Genomic DNA, 14,598 nt, shown 5'->3' with positions numbered 1-14,598 from the left:
GCAAACATTTATGAAATGTTTTACTTGAATGCATGTAGTTATGTTTATTGTTCAAAATGTAAGCAACGTCATGCATTGACATGATCGCAGTGCAATTTAAACTCTCACCCCTACCCCTACCACCCATTCTTCCCTCTGTGTAATGTTTCAGTGGATCCCAAAAACACGGACAAGTAAGTGAATTTACAAAACTGATTTATTTACAACAAAAACTCAGCACACAGGCAAAAAGTTCAACAGAAAGAGCTTGCAATGGAAATAGACAATTTGATAACAAAAAACGCACGCAACAATACGTGGAACCGAAAACACACTTGAGCCAGTACAAAGGCAACAAGGCAAAGTACAACAAAAATCTTCAAGAATTTACAAGAACAAGACGGGAAAGCAAGATTAAGGTCGGGTTGCAAACGAGGTCTAGGCTATCTTGGGCTGAGGCATGAGCAAACGTATAGCCCGACAATTAACAGGATAGAAGCTGCCTCTTAAATACCCAAGACATAATAGCTGATGGGCAGAAGCTGTGCAGAGTCTCATGGGCGCCACCGCAGGAACGTGACAGTACCCCCCAACCCCCAACAAACCCCCACTGGCGGTCTACCTGGCTTGGAGGGATGAGCTGAGTGGAAGTCACAAATCAGCGACGGGTCCAGAATCCAAGAGCGGGGTATCCACTGCCTTTCCTCCGGACCGTAACCCTCCCAGTCCACCAGGTACTGCACTCGCCGGCCCCGACGTCTCGAGCCCAGGATCTCTCTGACTGTGTAAACCGGGCCGCCATCCACTACTCGAGGAGGAAGAGGATGAGGAGGTGCTGCAGGTGGACTCAGAGGACTGGAGGCAACCGGCTTGATCAAGGAAACATGGAATACGGGGTGTACCTTCATGGTAGGGGAGAGTTCAAGTTTCACGGAGATGGGGTTGACCAAGTACAGGATCTTGAAGGGACCGATGAATCGTAGCTCCAGCTTCATTGAACCCCCGGCGAGATGTAGGTTACGGGTGGACAACCGCACTTTCTGGCCTGGCTGGTAGTCAGTAGCAGGCAGTTTCCGTCGGTCTGCGATGGCTTTGTTTCTGGCCGCCGTGCGTACCAATGCCGCCCTTGTCTCCCGCCGAACACTATGGGCCCTCCTCAGGTGATGCTGGACTGATGGTACGGCTATCTCACATTCCTGGGTGGGAAACAAGGGTGGCTGATAGCCGTAAGCTGCCATGAACGGGGAGCGGCCTGTAGCGGAGGAAACCAGGGAGTTGTTGGGGACGTACTCCACCCAGGAGAGATGCGACGACCAGGATGTGGGGTGGCAGAGACAGATGCAATGGAGGGCGGATTCCATGTCCTGATTATCCCGTTCGGTCTGTCCGTTGGTCTGGGGATGGTAGCCGGAAGACAAACTGGCCGTGGAGCCCAAAACAGAGCAAAACTTCTTCCAGACTTGAGAAATAAACTGGGGGACTGCGGTCTGACAAAATGTCCACGAAATAGTTAGCTTTATATTTTACATTTATTATAAATGTTTTAAGTCTCTAAAACCCCTCACCACACAGTTTATACACTTTTCTCATCAAGGCATTTACATTTTCTCACATTTTTCTCTTGTTTAAATATTTTCAATGTTCAAACCTTCATAAATTTTATGAAACAGGTACATTACTGTAATAACAGCAAGACCGCGATAAGTGAACCGCGTTATAGCGAGGGAACACTGTAATAGTAATAATAATAATAATGCATCAGATTTATATAGCACTTTTTTGGACACTTAAAGATGCTTCACAGAGGATACATTATTCACGTACTCACCCATTCTCTGGTGGCGGTAAACTACATACAGAGCCACAGCTGCCTTATCAATTGAAGGCAATTAACTTCAAAGAGCACACGGAAGTCAGCTTCATAGCAGGGTCTTATTGTGTGTGATTTTTAAAACCTGCCAGAAAAAGGAGACGCCAATTAAAGTTTGTTAGTATGGAGTTAAATTTGCGTCAAAAGTTTTGTATTTGAAAAAATAAAACTTGAAACTGAAAATTGTTGTGTTGATCTTTAATTTTGCAGAATATAAAAAGGTATATAAAATAAAAATAAGTGTGTGAAACATTTTTTCGGATCAAAATTAATTTTGATTCACTTTGGTCATTCTTTCGAATAAATTATTTGTTTTCACTTTTCACGTCCATATATTTTTTACAGTTGAGGTCTTATTTTTTTCAGTAGAATGTTTTTTCTTTCCAGATTCAGATCTTATTTTTTTCGTTTAACAGTTTTTATTTTATATTTTAGTTTCAAATTTTTGAGAGAGTGCGAGAGAGAGAGCGCGCTCGCGGGAGAGAGAGACCTATGTTACTTGAGCTGTACATGTCGGTGAGGTGGGGAACTGGCTCGTCGTGTCCTCCAAACGCGGGCAGTTTAAAAAAGCTTCATGGATGAGAGGAGGAAATGGCGACCGGTATTCACTGTTTGGAAACGGCTTGCTGAAGGACCAAAAGTTTTAGCTGAAAGTCCAGTAGCCTACGACTATAATATGAGTTACACCTTCCAAACAAATCTATCTATCTATCTATCTATCTCTCTCTCTCTCTCTCTCTAGCTAGCAGCTAGTGTTAGAGTAGACAATATTAAGTATTGTACTCTTTGCGTGTTCAATTAACTGAATGGTGAGATCCTGGTGAAGAAGTCCCTTTGCAAAGGTATTATAATTATCAGAAGCTTCTGATGACAAAAGGCTGACGACACTGAAGCCGTGTTCTGGTCAAATTGTGTCGTCCACTCCGGCACATCAATACTTATTGAAAAGTGGGAGAATACGAAAAGTCTCCTCCCATCAGCCCACAATACATTTGTTTACAACTCAGTAAAAACAAGAGAATTCCTCTCTCCTCCCTTCTGCAAGTTCACATAGCTATAAATCAGATTAGAGAAAAACAATCATACATCAGCCTGTCTCTTCCGACAGAGACAGGTACCAGACACATACACTCCCTTATTTTCTCAGGAGTGTGAGACAGATACAATAGACAATCCCAATTTGAGCTCCACAGCTATAACTAAATCCAAAACGGCTAAAATATAAATTGAAACTGAAAAACAATGTTAATAACTTAACACTAGCTATCTATATTCAAATTTAAATTGGTGTGTGTGGTTGAAAATAAATACAGTACAACATAATAATAAGTGGAAAATATACTTCATCAATGAAGAAATCGCACACTAATGTCTTTAATGTCTTTTGTCTGTTTGGTGGGGGATTGGGGTACACATTGTAATGCCGCAACAATTTCCAATGTGTTTCTACACAAATGGCCTAATAAAGCAATCTCTTGACTTTTGACTAAACAATCAAGTGCTTAATGTGCTTTAACTTTAATTAGCTTTAATTTGAGTAGAAAATCAGCACAACTATGGCGATGAGTTTACGTACAGAGCTAGAGATGGTTAAATTAATTTAAAAAGCGCGAGACGCTAGTCTGACCCGTCCGCTCACCTATGCTGAGAAGGTTTGCAAAACAAAGCATGTATCTAACTGGAGGCATTTTTTTAATACCAAAATTTTGTTCGTACTTGAAAAGTTTGTAAAATTGGTGGCTTGTAACTCGAGGTTCCACTGTACCATCGTTAGACTAGTGGTAGTAATTGTAAAGGACAAGGGGGGTTCATTATAGTTTTCGCTCGACTAATGAGACTTACTATTGCAAAACAATTGCTTGAACTAGAAATTTCTCAACAAGTTTTATTTTTACTTCAATGGGTGCTCCATGAAGGGTTAATATTGTTAGGACTACAGCCCTCATCTAACAGTTAAATATCACTGCCCAGTCTGTCCAGTTAACTTTTTGTTAAGCTATTGCCAAGCAGGCTTCAGAAATGTGCAATGACTGTAAACTCTATTTGTAGTCATCGATTTCTCAAGCAAGAAAAGTCATATTTTGCTCAATGTGTAATGTGTGTCATCTAATTACTGATCAAAAACATTTCTGATACATGTAGGGACCTACATTGGTTGCTTCGTGCACAACACCAGCGAGCAAGCCCTTGGAGGAATTATGCTTTATGACCTGCGGAAAATGACCAGCTCTCTGTGTCAAGACACCTGCTCAGAAAGGTAATGCTTTTTTCACAGAGCGCCTATCAAACAGAAGGCCTGCTGTTTGAGTAAATGCTATGACTCTCAGTCCTCTTCATGAAAGCCTCCTGTGTGTTAAGCCAGCGAAGAGCCAGGTGGCTGGATGACAGTAAAAGATGAGGCGGGGTGAAAGAAGCAAATACTATAAGGCCGGATTTGTTGCGAAAGTAAGAGCGGGGGAAGGTGCGTGTGTGAGAGCTTGTGTGTGATGACATCAGTGGTTTGTGGCTGGAGTGGCTACATTTCACAAAAAATCTAAGCAGAGAGCATGACTGCATAATAAACGGAGAAGCAGTTGGATTTCTTAAAAGCAAAATCAAGAAAGAAATTATTCCTTTTAATGCCTTAATACCTGAGTTGAATGCGGATGTACTGCTCCACAGCAAACCACCTCCACATAGTCCCTTGGCCCCTCTTTCACCCCGAATCCACACCAACGGAAATCCTGCTCGTTAACTGAGTAGGCCAATTACTGCGACTGGCAAAAACTAAAAAGCCAAGGCAATTTACGAGGAAGCGTCAAAAGCAAGTATATAAAGGTCAGTTTTGATGAGGTCTCTGTCTTTGCCTAAGAACAGAGGATAAAGATGGAGGTGATGAGGAGAAGTTACAGCAGCCTACAGATCACAGGTGACTGCTGTTAGAGCTCAAAACATAATTTGCTAAATGAGCATAGGAGGATACGATATAACTAAAACATCATGTATGGTAGATTAGACACGAAGTTTGACTTGAAGGATGCATTGAAATGATCACAAATGTCCTGTGTAGTACATTAGCCTGAGGCAAGTAGCTGGAGGTTATTGACTGATCTTGCTTTTGGCAATAGCTAGTAATAACTCGACAAAGTGCAATTTCTGGAGAAATTGAGTGGGAATGCTGAAAGCTAAAAACTGAATACTAAGATTTGAATGAAGTAAATTCTGAAAGATTAATTATTTGATGATTACAAATTTTTAATTGGAGTTAAATGATAAATGACGAATACAATGAAAACTTGAACTGCAATCATTGAAAATGAATGGGGAAAAGTTGATATTTGACATTAAATTGTGCGAATACTGTCTGTAATGTGGAATCAGACGATATATACCCCGGGAGGCGTGACTTTTTGAAGCAAGTTGAAATTTGAACGGTGTAAATCGGATGTATTATGTGGGAGTTATTGCTCGGCAAAAATAATAAGTGCATGAAATAATAAATGTTAGAAACAACAAATGCTGTTTAGCATTCCCACAATTACTGTATTCTTGTTTTGTGTGTATGTGCTTGTATGTGTGCTGTTAGTGGATACCAGTTTGCAGGGTTGGAGTATGGCGCTGAATGTCACTGTGGGAACCGAATCAATAGCCCACAGGTTGCCGAGGAGGATTGCAGTCTGGCATGTCGGGGTGAGCGGGGCTCTGCTTGCGGCGGCGTGGGACGTCTCTCCATTTACAAGGTGCAGGAGCAGATGCCAGGTCACCGAAAACGTGAGTCAATTCCTCCTCAGCGAAAATTAAGGGAAGTTTCTTTATTCTTTCCACATGATTAGCACATGCAAGTAGGACAATTAAGTGGATCCCTAATCTTGTTGGGGGAATCGCCACAATTTAAATAGTGGAAATAGAAGTACAGTGGACCCTCGCTTTTAGCCGGGGATAGGGACCAGGACGGCCTGAGAAAAGCAATAATTGCATATAATTGACGCACAAAGTAAAATTGCGTGTACCACTTTTTTTTAACCCCCCTCCCACCCCCCAATTTAAAAAAAAATCCCAAATCAAGGGGGGCGGGGGGTGCTTCAAGATGCACAATGCAGGAAATTGAATTTCACATTTATACTGCGCACTCCCTTCTTTACGTAGACGTAACATCCATGGACAGGGGGCAGGAAATTCGAACCTGAATCGAGTCTGAAAACTTGGCCAGAGGCTTGCAGGAATACCCATTGTGAATATCTAAGGTGTTAGTCTACTAATTAGAAGATGTTTCAGTCATAAATGGTCAAATAAAAAGGCTATTGAAAAGATATTTTTGGGAAAAAATGTTACATAGGGCAGCTTTAAATAAACAAAATGTTGTTCACATTGTTTAGACATTTACCTGTAACTACAAACTACTTATAGGGGTTGTAAAAAAAAAAGAAAGAAAAAAAAGAATCACTGATTTATAGCGCATTTCATACACAACGTAAGTCAATATGTTTCACATAATGTAATTAAAAGCATTAACACTTTATTGATATGTTTTGAATCTTTTTTCATTCATATTCACTCTGATAATAAAGGATACCAGTAAATCAGGGGACCATATTATACACAAGTACAGGGGGAAAAAACATTTTTTAAGGGTGATTTTGGGGATGCGTATTATACACGGAAGGTTATTCACGGGATTTTACGTTAAAGATATATCTTTTTTTAATAATAAAGAATTAACCACCAATAAAGGTTTTCACCCCTCCAAAAAACTGAAGAAAAAGCAAGAAGATAAATAAAAAATGAAAATATTTGATAAAATCTGCAAATAGGTGAATACACGTGTGCTGTAACCCAGTGGTCCTCAACCCTGGTCCTCGGGGACTGGTATCCAACCTGTTTTCCATGTCTCCCACAGCCAACACAGGTGATTCATATCATCAGCTAATTAGCAAGCTCTGGAGAAGCCTGATAACGATTCCCACCTGTGTTGGCTGTAGGAGACATGGAAAACAGGCTGGATACCGGTCCCCGAGGACCAGGGTTGAGGTATAGTTGTAAATTCCAGTGTAGACTACCAGCCTCAACATGACATGTTGACTTCCTGTCAGCACATAAACATCTCTCTAAGCCAAGTTAATGCCAAACAAAGCAGCACGTCGAATTGTTGGTTCTCGTCAAAGTAAAAAGTAAAAAATTTTGACGTACTCTTAGACCTCGAAAAGTACCAGCACTGAAACTGCCTCAATTTATCACACAAATGTTATATTTCAATCAGATGGCATTGCTGCAGCTTGACAATATAAACTGTTAAGCCCTTTTCATACAGCACTCGTTCAGTGTGAAAGAGTTGCGAGTCAACGTTAAATGACCAGTTGCCAGCATGCCCATATTTGAAAGTGCTGATGTACCTGTAGAAGTAAAACAGGAGATTTTGCTGCTGGTTAGACCACACTTTGACTAGATTCGCAATAGAGAGCCCTGACTTTGCTCATTTTAAGGAGGAGGAGGACACAACCAGCAGAAAAAAACTAATGGCTCGACAGATACTTGGATAGTTTGATTACGTTGTTACTTGTTAATTAGCTCCCCGGAATACCGCTAAATCACTCTCCAATTGGAGGCGCTTTGGCGCCTTGGCAAAAGTCCTCTTGCCACTCTGTGCCGCCCAGCAATGCTCCATTCTGTGGTCCTTGCCTCTCGTCACATACACAATGAATGGGTTTGATGACTTTGCCAACAGACCTTCCAAACCGGAATGTCTAATGCTATTAGAGCTATCAAAAATCAATTAATTGACAAGTAATGAATTATCAAAATAATCGCCAATTATTCTAATAATCGAGTAATCGTTTGGAGCCATTTAAAAAAAAAATTGTCAAAATCCTCTGATTTCAGCATATCAACAGTAATTGTTCACTGGTTTATGGATTTCTGCATGACAGAAGACTGAATATTTTTTGTGTTTAATCAAAATAAGACATCTACAAACACCTGTTTTTACTTTGGAAAACAATGACCGAACCGGAAATGTCAAGGTCATTCAACTTAGAACATTTAATAAACAGACATGGAAGGAAGACAAGAGATATATTTATTCTTATTACTCGCGAGGAGAATGAACAGAGATGTGTAGATCACAATCTCCTGCCCATTATGACACATTCTGTTGTTCTTCCTCATTTTATTGGGTTGACCTATTACATGGACATTACTGCTGTGAGGGGTTTGGGGAAATACGTAGCAGCAATGTGACAATCATTTACAGGAATTAGTCACTACACAGGCAACAATGCAAACATTTCAAACATTCCTTATCACTAAAAGTTTCTCAACCATATAAATGTTCCAGCCACTCGTCTTGTAATGAGGGCACAGTTCCTGTCTTGTCATGAACCTTCGTGATTGCAGTTGACTCCAACTCGCACAGTTCAAACAGAGGTCACAATGTTGAATAATCGCATGTTGAATAAATGCTTTGCAATTAAAAGACTAAATATGGAATAATTAATATACATTTATCTAACAGGTAACATAGTACTTACATCAATCGCACCCACCCCCCTTTAAAAAAAATCCCTATACGAATATAAAATAAACACCAATCACTGGTTAATAAACAGTAATTAGGGGGGGAAATGCTTTTTAACACACTTTAATGCAAAATTTAAATTAATCAGATTAGTCAATCAATTTTAAAAATATTCAATAATGACAGCACTAAATGCTATAATGTATGTTAATTTGAATGGTTGTGACTATTAGGCACAAAGAAAAAATCAGATAAATCAAATATTAGGGATGTCCCGACCCGATCACGTGATCGGAAATTGGGCCCGATCACCTGGTTGCTGACTCGATCAGAATCGGACGTTGTCTCCCATTCATGACTCTGATAAATATATGAGATTTTTTAAAATTATAACTTTTTATTAAATCTGGAGTCGGGCGGTGGCACAGAGAGACACTTCATTTTTCCACACAGCACGTGCGGCATGGCGTCACTTAGCGGGGCTAAACAAGGAAATGGCGCAGCGGTATTTGGAAGTAGATAAGTTATGTTTCATGTGGAAAGCGGAGACGGTGCAACTTACACTGTGTGCAATATGAGCGTTTCGTGTGCGGATATATAGTAAATGCGTTGCTTCCCCGCTGCACTTCATTGACGGGCAGCCTAGCAGCCTGGCGACTTGGACGTGCTTTGTGCCATCCCTGCGGATCCAGCTGCGGGTGCGCTCTGTGCCATTCCGGCAGATCCAGCTGCGGTACCTGTGTCGGCGACTCTGGAGTCTGGACACCTTTCGAAAGGCGCCCGGTGCCTAGCGCAAATTCGAAGGGTTTATTTTTTATCTATGGATATATGAATATATTTTGTTTTTATTTCTGTCAGAAGAGTGAAGTTTGGTGGAGGACCCAAACGCAGGGAAGCAAGGCAAGGAGGCAGAGGTGATGTAAAAAAAGAAAAAGAAAAAAAAAGGAAATTAATTATACAAAACAAAAGCGAACTCCAAATGGCAATGAAACAAAACGTGGGGAGGACAACAAGGTAAAAAACTGGCAGCATAACGGGAGAAAAACAACAATAAATCAACACAGACAGAAGACTAAATACACACTAATGACACAACAAGACACACCTGGGGCAAGAAACAAGTGGCTGAGGGCACTGATTGGTTGACACAAGGAAGGGCAGGATTACACTTAAGACCAAGGGAGACACACAAGGAAAAACAGAACCCAAACATGACAGTACCCTTCTCTCAAGGGACGGCTCCCAGACGTCCCTAAAACAAAAGCAAAGTCCAAAAACAGGGCGGGCGGGAGGGTGCAAGGAGGCAGGAACCTGGCCCACCCATCAGGGCCAGTCCACAGGGCGTCCCGGACGCCAGATGAGGGGAGCCCGGTGGCGCCGGTCCGGAAGGCATCCCGGACGCCACACGCGCCGCCGGATGGGGAGCAGAGGACGGCCGCAGGACCAGGAGTAGATAGCGCCGCCTGTCCACAATCATGGGCTTGAGACCGCCATTGCAGAGGCGAAGAGACTTGGCACGAAAGCGGCCAAGGCAAGGAGGCCAGGGGCGGCAGCGGCACAGGCGAGGATGCCCGGGGCGGCAGCGGCACAGGCGAGGATGCCCGGGGCGGCAGCGGCACAGGCGAGGATGCCCGGGGCGGCAGCGGCACAGGCGAGGATGCCCGGGGCGGCAGCGGCACAGGGGAAAAGGCTCGAGGCTGCCGTGGAGCCGGGACGGGGACTTGAGGCTGCCGTGGAGCCGGGACGGGGACTTGAGGCTGCCGTGGAGCCGGGACGGGGACTTGAGGCTGCCGTGGAGCCGGGACGGGGACTTGAGGCTGCCGTGGAGCCGGGACGGGGACTTGAGGCTGCCGTGGAGCCGGGACGGGGACTTGAGGCTGCCGTGGAGCCGGGACGGGGACTTGAAAACTGTTCGACCAGTCACCCAGAGCGCCACCAGCCAAAGCCGCAGGGCTTCGTCCAACAATGCAATCATCAAAGCTCCGGAGGCAAGTATTTTTATGTGGCATGACAGCGCCCCCGCTGGGTCCTTATGTGGTCGATTCATTCTGTCAGAAGGGTGGAGTTTGGTGGAGGACCCAAACGCAGGGAAGCAGGGCAAGGAGGCAGAGGTGATGTAAAAAAGAAAAGGAATTTAATTATACAAAACAAAAGCGAATTCTAAATAGCAATGAAACAAAACGTGGTGATGATAATAAGGCAAAAAACTGGCAGCATAACGGGAGGAAAACAACAATGAATCAACGCAGACAGAGGGGAGACAGGAGACTAAATACACACACACACTAATGAGATAACAAGACACACCTGGGGCGAGAAACAAGTGGCAGAGGGCACTGATTGGTTGACACGAGGAAGGGCAGGGTTACACTTAACAAGAACAAGGGAGACAGACAAGGAAAAACACAACCCAAATGTGACAATTTCCATTTGTATTTATTTTTTGTATTCAAGTTTTTAATTATATTTTTTATATCCGTTTTAATTTTCACTTTTATTCTTTTATTTATTAATTTAGTCATTTATTTATTTTTTTAATTTAGGCAGTTTTGGTCCTCCCTAAACTACAGCCTATCCCAGCTGACTTTGGGCAAACTGGTCACGAGCAGGCCACATACGGTAAAGACAAAAAGGTGGGGGTTGTGAGGGCCTGCACAAGTATGTCAATGTCAAATTGCTGACAAAGCAATTCAACAACAGTTCAGCTTCAGCCTCTCAATCCACTTGTTCCTTCAGGCCACCTTTAAATCCTTGAAAAAATATGTTCTATCCATTTTTTATCCTACCACCGTCCGTGCCCTTTGAGGATTCATACAAACATGCCTTGAGTGTTTTTCTCCGCTTTGGATATAATTCACATTGATTCCTACCTGGCTGTATTGAGGGCTCCACCAGCATGGTCTTAAATACAGTGATTTTCTGCAATTTGCTCCATTTGCTGAAATGTTGGTGCATGTTTGCATGGTAATCACAACATTTTAACATGTTGTAAGTGTGCCGATAAGTTTATTAGTTTAGTTTAATTTTTGATCCAAAACAAAAAGCACGAGAACCAATCCAAGATCTTATGAAAAAGGCACAGATAATAAACATACTATTACCACAATAGCTCTCTGATTTTGAAGTCCCACTATGGTGATTATTACCTCCGTCAATTATGTCACTGCCATTTGTCAGGTTGTTTGCTTATTGGGTAGTCCAAAGTTTTGAGGAAAAAAAAACATTTCTGTGGAAGGATGGCTAAGCAAGAACTTGTAAAATTTTGGGGCCCCTCTGAATATAAATATGTAGAAATTGATTTTTATTCCATATATTTACAATAAAAAATGGTTAATATGGTTAACTGGGGGTTTGCAGTTTGGAAAATTCCCCACATCCAAAGTCTGCTCGGACAGACATGGAGATCTTTGGTGCCCCCATTGAAGTCAGTCACAATGTATAGGAAATGGAGGGATGAAACAAAGGGATATACAAGTACAAAATGAAGTCCAATAGTAAACATTTTGTTGAATAAATGCCTCTAAGTCATATTTAGGCTTTATTTGTAAAAGGGAATAGATTTCAAATACAATCTTGAAATTATTTTCCATAAAGAGCTTGGTGAGTGCATTTTGTGCTTTTTCTGTTTCATTGATCATTTACTTTTAAGCCAAGTATATGGATGCTAGGAAAACCGTAATATTTATTTTGATAGCTAAATGATAGCCAATCAGTTTGTTGCCTGAAATCATATTCAATTTTGTTTTCTTTTTTTCCTTTTGCCACAGTCAGGAATGCTCACCGGCGAGGTTGCTTCAAATTGGTGAACAACACTATCAACAACTTCCCTATTCACTCATATCAAACCAATCTAACGACACAGTCCTGCATCGAGACTTGCACTGACAAGGTTTGGAAACATTTCTTTCCACTAATGACTTTGATTGGAGTAAATAAATATATTGCCTATGGCAGACTTCTATGTTCGCAGTCCGAAGTCTGCGCCCTCGCAATCTATAGATAGTTTCCACGAAGTCCGCCGGTGGGCGTGTCCAGCTACCTTGCACTATATTGTATTGGAATGTTGCGGTTTGAAGCCGATACAAAAGTATAAAACGACACTTATAAAATGGCTAAATTGACATAAATGAGCACCCCAAAGTCCACTTTGTACCGGTAAAGCTTACAGGCAAAGGAACGCCAGTGGTACGTTACAAAAATTGGACTGATCGCCGGGATCCCTATAGCTTACATTAAAGAAGGAAGATCATGCCAGCCACCGATCACGTACATGGACACCGTGAACTATAAATGCGAAGAGTGCGTAAACCTTTGAACAACTAAAGGCATATACATCAATTGAAACAATCAACCAGCATGACCGTGAACTCCAATGTGTTGGTGATGGCAAAGGTATGTCGTAGCTATCTTATTATATGCACTTATGGAATAATTAAAGCATTAATCATTAAAATACCCAGGCATAATGTTTTTGCATGTGTGCACACTATTTTACAGAAGCCATTTATTGTAAGGGGGGTTACTGTTCTAAACATGCTTAATAAAAGAACAAACGTAAAAGGAAAACTAATTAACCTGTGGTGAAGTGATCTGAGCAGATCTTAGAGCATTTCGTGGATTCATCTTTCTGTTGATACTGGCTAACCACAGTCTGCGACGTGATCACAGTGATTTAGTGAAATCACCTTCTTGTGCTCGGATCTTTGGAATGTAATAGAATCCCAATTTACAAGTTCCGTCAGCTTTCTTAGTACAACCATGTAACCGACACGAAACAACCATATTGGTTATGAAAATAAACTGCAAATGATTAGACCACCGACAACGTATTGGATTGCTTTTGCCGGTGACTACTAGCTTATGCAAACCAGACACAAACAACAGGTCATCACATTTTGAAGTCAAAATAATCCCCACAAATCATATTACAATGACCCAAAGTCCAATGCTTTTCAATGCACGGATCACAGAGAGCTTCCTTTTACCGTCATTAGTCTTACTATGTGGTGGTTATCACGTTATCTATTATTGAATTAGCATATAGCATTTTAAACTAGGTGGCTAATATCGGCTAATTTATGCTCAGATGTTTGTGCTGTATGAGACTACTTCACAACAAAATGATTATAGGTAGGGAATAGAGGGCAAACAATACAATTTCACTGGATTCATAACACAGTTACCTGGCTGGAGTGGAGCTGCAGGGGAAGGAGATGCGTGTATGTGTCTATCCCACACTGCGACCGTGCAGGGTATTTAGCGTTCACTTGTCAAAGGAAGGAAGCGAGCGGGCGAGAGAGCTAGGTCGGGTGCGCGCGCGCAGGGGACGCATTTTGTTTTTTGTTTTTTTTCACACGCGATTAATCATGCAGCTTATTGAAAAGATTGTGTCAACATTGACCTGTCCTCAGTAAAGTGCTTATAAAAAACAAAACAAACAACAACAACAAAAAAACAAACTTTCCAAGGGGCACTTTTTTTTAGAGAGGGCAGAGGGGCAAGGGTGTGAGCACCACTAGCGGTCTACCTGTGCACGCCAGTGCTCATGCATCTATGCCCACCCTTCACCAACACCCACCCCTGGATCGGTTGTAAGAAAATTGATATAAATAATTAAATAAATAATGTGAGTCGTGAAACACATGAACATTTGTGCATCTGGTTTGTAGGAGCTCCCGCTTGCCGTGTTCAAGAAGCCACATTGTTACTGTACTTGGACATCCTCCCTCTTCAGTCTGGACCAGCAGTCTGCTAGAAATCGATGTGTGGAAAAAACTGGGCTGAAGAACATTAGTTACTCCACTCCTACAAAATCCACTGAGCAAGACTACTATCAGGTCTATCACACACCTGTCCTTGGTAAGATATTTGTTATACACGTTATATAAACCTCTGTCTATTTTTTGCATGTGGAAGGCTTTAGTTTGAATTTGAGTCAAGCCTAAATTCAGGTTTGGTCAAATAGGAAGTCTACGCTTAATTTGGAAAGTAGTGCTGGGTGGATCGATCCAAATATAAATTTTATTGATACCAAGTTAGTAATATCGATCTAGTAGTTTAGTTTCAGTTTGGCTTTTTTATGCACTGCTGCGATTTAGTCAAACAGTTAACAGGTATGTCACCGCACACTCCACTTCTGAGAGCAGAGCAGGCACAGGCAGACTTGCTCCCGCTCTCCCTCCTCGCCACCTGTTTCAATTGCGTGCCGTCACGTGACTTAGTATCTCATCTTTGTAGTAGAATGCCTGAACACATTTAG

At 42.0% G+C, this 14,598-nt stretch overlaps 1 protein-coding gene across 6 annotated transcripts in view; it reads left to right on the top strand.

Moving 5' to 3' along the window:
* The window catches only part of wscd1b (WSC domain sialate O sulfotransferase 1b), a 67,685-nt gene that overhangs the window by 29,396 nt on the left and 23,691 nt on the right, over nt 1-14,598 (top strand). For 5 of the 6 annotated variants that reach the window (XM_086098183.1, XM_086098184.1, XM_086098187.1 and 2 more), the window contains 4 exons: nt 3,992-4,106; nt 5,415-5,599; nt 12,107-12,228; nt 14,009-14,198. In XM_086098183.1, the coding sequence (XP_085954309.1) occupies nt 3,992-4,106; nt 5,415-5,599; nt 12,107-12,228; nt 14,009-14,198 (612 nt within the window). Of the gene's footprint in view, nt 1-3,991; nt 4,107-5,414; nt 5,600-9,647; nt 10,328-12,106; nt 12,229-14,008; nt 14,199-14,598 lie in introns of those variants that run through there. The other variant, XM_086098186.1, reaches the window with a different exon arrangement.

The sequence above is a fragment of the Leptonotus elevatus genome, chromosome 16 (assembly GCF_054856555.1).
Source record: "Leptonotus elevatus isolate MCC_2025b chromosome 16, RoL_Lele_1.0, whole genome shotgun sequence".
Classification (NCBI taxonomy): Eukaryota; Metazoa; Chordata; class Actinopteri; order Syngnathiformes; family Syngnathidae; genus Leptonotus; species Leptonotus elevatus.
Note: the sequence above shows the minus strand (reverse complement) of the source record. Positions and strands in the feature narration are given on the sequence as shown.